General features: G+C 43.4%; 2 protein-coding genes and 1 pseudogene across 2 annotated transcripts in view; 2 read left to right on the top strand and 1 right to left on the bottom strand.

Moving 5' to 3' along the window:
- Positions 1 to 2,146, bottom strand: part of Palb2 (partner and localizer of BRCA2) — a 25,133-nt gene extending 22,987 nt beyond the window's left edge. The window contains exon 1 of the mRNA XM_029479585.1: positions 1,887 to 2,146. Coding sequence (XP_029335445.1) covers positions 1,887 to 1,934 — 48 coding nt within the window. The 5' untranslated portion in view covers positions 1,935 to 2,146. The remainder of the gene's footprint in view (positions 1 to 1,886) is intronic.
- On the top strand, positions 258 to 631 carry LOC110297335 (annotated as a pseudogene).
- A 73-nt stretch (positions 2,147 to 2,219) lies between the features above and the next one.
- Dctn5 (dynactin subunit 5) overlaps positions 2,220 to 6,492 on the top strand; it is a 17,805-nt gene continuing 13,532 nt past the window's right edge. Inside the window, exons 1-3 of the mRNA XM_021167303.2 lie at positions 2,220 to 2,348; positions 3,318 to 3,386; positions 4,178 to 4,296. Coding sequence (XP_021022962.1) covers positions 2,301 to 2,348; positions 3,318 to 3,386; positions 4,178 to 4,296 — 236 coding nt within the window. The 5' untranslated portion in view covers positions 2,220 to 2,300. The remainder of the gene's footprint in view (positions 2,349 to 3,317; positions 3,387 to 4,177; positions 4,297 to 6,492) is intronic.

A 6,492-nucleotide genomic window follows, 5' to 3' on the forward strand; every position in this document is an offset into this window, starting at 1 on the left:
TTTTGGTTTTTCGAGACAGGGTTTCTCTGTAGCCCTGGCTATCCTGGGACTCACTTTGTAGACCAGGCTGGCCTCGAACTCAGAAATCTACCTGCCTCTGCCTCCCCAGTTCTGGGTTTAAAGGCGCGCGCCACCACGCCCGGCTACGAGATCCTTTCTTAAGAACAACTCCACAAACCAAAAGCAGCAAAAAAGCTACAATGAAAGTTACTAAAAGGTCCTTCTTTTCTGCTGGGTGCAGACTGATTGCTGTTGAAATGGGCAAGTTCATGAAACCCAGGAAAGTGGTGCTGGTCCTAGCTGGACGATACTCTGGATGCAAAACCGTCATCATGAAGAACATTGATTGATGATGGCACCTCAGAACGCCCTTACAGCCATGCCCTAGTGGCTAGAATTGACTGCTATCCCCCCAAAGTGACAGCTGCCCCAGGCTAGAAGACAATTGCCAAGCAATCCAAGATCAAGTCTTTTGTGAAAGTTTATACCTATAACCACCTCATGCCCACAAGGGAGTCTGGATATCCCCTTGGACAAAACTGTTGTCAACAAGGATGCATTAAGAGACCCAGCTTTGAAACACAAGGCCAGGCAGGAAGCCAATGTCAAGTGTGAGGAGTGATACAAGACAGGGAAGAGCAAGTGGGGTTTCCAGAGGCTTCACTTTCAGGTATGTTTTTGTTTTGGTCATTAAAAATTAAAGAAAAAAGTTACTAACAAATTAAACTTTTCTTAAGCACTTTCCCCACCTCATTCCCCAGAGTTGTTTGTGGACTCCAGCACTTATGTGCTAAAGTCACCTTAGTCCCCATCCATTCTCAGACACACAATAATAAAAATGGCAGATACTTTCATAACGTGCTTCAGTTAGTCCTAGGGAATTTTGTGACTTTAATGTCCAATGACTCAATTAGCATTCACAATAGCCCTAACAAATAGATTCTATTATATAATCATCCTCCTTTTAGATATGCAAACTGAACAGAGAATAAGCAGTTCCCTCCAGGATGCTGCCATTTATAACTGCTCCATTTAACACCCCCCACACAGAGGTTTCATATCATATATTTATATTTTGATTCATAATAGCAGCAAACTGCAGTTATGAAGTAGCAACGAAATTATGGTCATGGGCCACCACAACATGAGGAATTGTGCTCTTAACCTCTGTTTGTTATCTTGTCCTCAATCTTATCAGAAAGTAGGAGTTATCTTGTTTATTTGTAAATGATCTTTACCACCCTTAGAGGGTAAGACAGGATAGGAAGACAAATTAACGTGAATTCTAGTTTTACAAGGAAGCACAAGGACATGGAAGTAATATTTAAGTCTTGCAGGAGAATAATATACTGAGCCCGAAAGAAATGAGAGCTCCTTCTAACTACTACACTAAATTTGTATGCACACACACAACACCTATTCATTATATGTAATATTTATATTCTTTTCTTCCCCTCATCTTGTTCCAACGTGGGTCTTAAACATGGAGAACACCAGCTGCAGAGCCAACCAGAGTACACATTATAACCATCCCTTTCTCCAATGTAAACCTATTTTGGAGGTCAAGCCCTAACAGACAAACACGAAAATGTAAATATAAGGCTGTTGACGTGACGTGAAAGATTTACGTGACAGGGCCGGAGTGGAGTGGGTGAGAAGGGGGCCTCTAGGTTTACCTCTACGTAAAGTTTTACACCTAATATTTATGCAGTGCCACTAGAAGTTGGGTTTGGCTCGTTTGCATTTTCAGCTTCGCCACCCGAGCAGCGCGCTCATCTCGGTGACTTCTCGTGGAGGGTAGGTAGGAGGACACTGCCTCGGATACAGGAACGAGGTTTGAAAACGCAGCCTAAAGCCCTGGGTCACCCTTCCCGCAACCCGGGCACCTTTTCCTTCTCCGCATAGCTGAGGGGCTTCCCGGAAAGCTCTTCCATCGGGATGGAAGCCGAACGCAAGGAGCAGCCGTCTCCAGCCTCGGGCCTGTGGTCACGGGGACCCAGCCAGGGCTTCCTGGGGCCAAGAGGAACCCCTGGGATGAACGGGGACCTAGTTCACCCCCACTATGTTCCTGCCGAGCCACACAGGTCCCGCGCACTACCCGCTCTGGCCAATTAAAACCTCTGTTCGTTCTGCGCACGCGCAACTCGAGACTGCCGAGCAATCGAGCAGGGCTGACTAGAGGAGAGTCGAAAGAGAGTCCAGGGCGGGGATAGCGGAAGTGGCCGGTCAACCGGAAGTAGCTGGAATCACCATCAGCCTGAGCTACTGACAGGATCCTGAGGTTCAAAGAGGGGGCAGCCATGGAGTTGGGCGAACTGCTGTACAACAAGTCGGAGTACATCGAGACGGTGCGCGTGTGGCGACCCTGCCGCCGCTGGCAGTCACGGGACCATAGAGGACTGGACGGTCGCCCCTCCTGTCCCTGCTGCACTGGTTCCCGCTCCCTCAGTCCCTTCCTTGGATGACTTAGAGATGCTTCGTGTTTCATCTGATTATTATTTAGTCGGTGCATGCATGAATTAGGCTCTCTCCTCCTTCATCCCGTGTGTGTGTGTGTGCGTGTGTAGCGGGGGAGGGAAGTGTGGATGTGGGAGAGTTTGTATGCATATATATGTATTTGTGTGCATATACACACGCCTGATTTTCCTGTTAAATAATGTCTTCCAGAGGAATACACAGTACAGCCTATTCATTCTGATATAAATTACATTTTCAGGCTCCGGGCCCTTTTAAAAATAATATTTCACAGTCTGCTTACGTGCTAAGATGTTATTGTTTCTAGTTGTCAACTCATAATATAACATGTGTAAACTGCCCCCGTTAGGGTTACTATCGTTATTTTTTCTGTGTGTCTGAGATCATGGAAAAGTAATTTTCCTCACTGAGGGTTATGAAGCCGTAATATGAAAGTGGGGTCTGAATGCACATCTGTTATTAGATGGCTCATTAGATACCGATCCTGAATTAATTTCTTGAGTTCTCAATTCCTGATCTACGCTTGCTCTTTTGATATATTGGATTCAGTCCGTGAGCACTCTTATCACGGAGCCGTGCCCACAGCCTTCCTTCCCCTCCCAATGCATTCCTTCTCTAGTTCGTTTTTGTTTGTTTGGTGATGGAGTCTCACTTCATAGTTTAGTCTAACCCCAAATTCACAATCACCCCACCCAGAGCTGGGACAGTATACATTCGGGCCTCATTCCTTTTTAGACTGCCCTTCATTTGAAGTAATTTTCTCCCCAGTGTGAGCTTTCTTGATGGAAACTGTGGTCCAGAAAACCTCTGTTTTTTCACTCCAGATTTCTGTTTGCTTTTAGGCATCTGGTAACAAAGTTAGTCGCCAGTCTGTTTTGTGTGGAAGCCAGAACATCGTCCTCAATGGCAAGGTAAAGGGCCCAGGCAGCTTCAGGCGGTTACCCTTATGTCACCATGTCAGCAGGGTCTATGGGATAGTGCTCTCTCCAATTTGTCATCTCCGTTTCTCTTTCTTTGTTTTTTGTTTTTTTTAGCATTTATTTATTTTATGTATATATGAGCACATTGTCACTGTCTTCAGACACACCAGAAGAGGGCATTAGATCCCATTACAGATGGTTGTGAGCCACCATGTGGTTGCTGGGCATTGAACTCAGACCTCTGAAAGAGCAGCCAGTGCTCTTAACCGCTGAGCCATCTCTCCAACACCTCTCTTTCTTTGTTTTAATTTTTTTTCTCCAAATTAGATTTATGGAATGCACAAAGATGATCATGGAGGAGAAGCCAAAAAATTAGAGAGCGGCCCATTAGAAGCTTTAAGGAAGAGGGTGGGGAGGGCAGTAACACGTGAAATATAACAGGAGAGAGCACAGGGGACACAGGCAGCTACACGGAGGGAGAAGAGAGGGGAGGATTTCTTCTAAACAGAACGTGAACACTTCTGCCATTTTCTTCAGTATTTTATTTAAATAGGATTTACATTGCATTAAATATTATGAGTAAGAACATGGTGGTGGTGGAGGGAAGTGACAGAAATCTTTTATGTCTGAACAGAATGCAGTGACAGATTGTTCTCTGTGCTGTATTGTGCCTAGGACTACTAGACACAAAACTCATGAAGAGGCAGTATCTTAAGTACTTTAAAACAGAATTCAGGGACATGGACTTAACTGGTATTTTTTACATGTATTTTGCTTTATAGACCATTATAATGAATGACTGTATCATCCGAGGAGACCTGGCAAATGTAAGAGTTGGACGTCACTGTGTCGTGAAAAGCCGTAGTGTCATAAGGCCACCGTTCAAAAAATTCAGCAAAGGGTATGTGACTTAATTACCTGTTTGCCATCCTAGGCTCCATCCTGTTCTGGTGATGTTGCCCATGACCATGTGTTTAGATGTGTAATGAGAAGATCTGGCCATCTGGGGGCGCTGCATAAGCGCTCACAGTAATGAACCTCTCTCTGGGTGTTCATTGTTGGCTGTCAGGAAGAAAAGACCCTACAAGAAATAGACAACTGGGGCTGGTGAGATGGCTCAGTGGTTAAGAGCACCCGACTGCTCTTCCGAAGGTCCAGAGTTCAAATCCCAGCAACCACATGGTGGCTCACAACCATCCGCAATGAGATCTGGAGCCCTCTTCTGGAGTGTCTGAAGACAGCTACAGTGTACTTACATATAATAAATAAATAAATCTTTAAAAAAAAAAAAAAAAAAAATCTTTAAAAAAAAAAAAAAATAGACAACTGAACACAGATAGTAAAGCCCGAGTAAACGGTAAAGCTGGTTTCCTCTCAAATGTATTCCAGAATCAGATAGTGCTGAGAAATTTGGATTTTTAATTTAAAATTAGAGAACTCTCAGGACTAGTGTAGCCAATAGTTTCTTAAACTGCAAGTCCCTGTATAATCATTGCATAACTGAATGTGGAGGGCTCTGACAACAAATGAAAGGTTTCTGAGTTTGTAAAACCAAAAATTAACCCAAAACGAAATACAGAATGAATCCAAAGTTTCTGGCAATATCTGCTCATAATACATGATCTGACATCGCTGCAGCCTCAGCTCTGCGCACACACATGCACACTGCACTGTGTACGACACCATGCCCGCTATTCCAATGCACACACATGCACACTGCACTGTACATGACACCATACACGCTATTCCAGTGCATGCTTCCTGAAGCACTCCACTCAGATTTGAAATGTGGTAAAAATTCTAATGTCTTTACTGCATATTTTGCTGCTATTAGAGAAAATGTTTAGTTATTGAAAATAAGCTTTTAATATTTTCCTACAGTCATTCTTTAACATGTAAGTATAAAGTTAATATATCCTTGGGTTTTATCATCTTAGAATGGTGGGTTTTGAGGCTAGAGAGATGGTTCACTGTAAGAGCACCACTGCTCTTACAAAGGACCTGGCTGGTTTACAGATGCCTATTGTTCAGTTAAGGACTAGTTTGTTCTTCTGGCCTCCTTGGACTCTTACATTCAGGAGGTTTACATAAACTCATAAGCAAATACGCGTATGTAGAGGAGTTTTAATCCAGCAAAGGGCTATTCTAGCGGAAATGCAGACACATTTTAGGACACACCTTTAATCCCTTGGGTTTGAATACAGACACGCCCTTAGTACATACCTTAATCCCAGACAATGAAGGTAAAGTTTGTAGAAGGAAAGGCCTGTGCTTGAAAGTGGTGTCTAATTGAGAGGCAGACAAAGTAACAAATGAGAGAAAGATCTGACACTAGGATATGCCTAACTCTCCAGAGAATAGGGAGGAAAGAGAGGAGAGAAGGCACTTTTACTGGGAGAGTTTTACAGAGACAGGTTGAAGAGAGCATGAGCTAGACATAGGTGAAGACAGAACAAGCCAGAGAGTGAGAATGAGCCAGAAATTAGAACAGATTACCAGACTTAGTATGAGATTAAGCAGAGCAATTTAGTCAGAAGCCAGATTGAATCAATCATCTTGGAGAGGAGTTTAAGCCATAACAACTGAGCTAAACCAGCCAGCCAGAGCTCAGAAAGAACTAGAAAGGTTGAGTTTATTCAGTAGCAAATCTCAGAGACTGAAAACATTCTAGGCCTAGATTACTAGACAGAGGCAGTAAGCCTCTGAGACAATAATTAGATTAGGAGAATAATAAAAGATACTTTTACACACATACATATAAAACAAATCTTAACAACAACAACAAAAATTTTGTTGTTTTATGACAGTTGCTCTTTGAGTTGTTAAAAGGAAAAGTTAGTCAAGGTATTTTGTCTTAAGATTAGGATATATTTTTCCACTAGTTTCTAAAATGGCTTTAAACATACCTGCCTGAGACAATGCCGGGGCCTAGCAAACACAGAAGTGGATGCTCACAGTCAGCTATTGGATGGATCACAGGGCCCCCAATGGAGGAGCTAGAGAAAATACCCAAGGAGCTAAAGGGAACTGCAACCCCATAGGTGGAACATTATTATGAACTAACCAGTACCCCAGAGCTCTTGACTCTAGCTGCATT

The sequence above is a fragment of the Mus caroli genome, chromosome 7 (genome assembly GCF_900094665.2).
Source record: "Mus caroli chromosome 7, CAROLI_EIJ_v1.1, whole genome shotgun sequence".
In the NCBI taxonomy this organism is placed as follows: domain Eukaryota; kingdom Metazoa; phylum Chordata; class Mammalia; order Rodentia; family Muridae; genus Mus; species Mus caroli.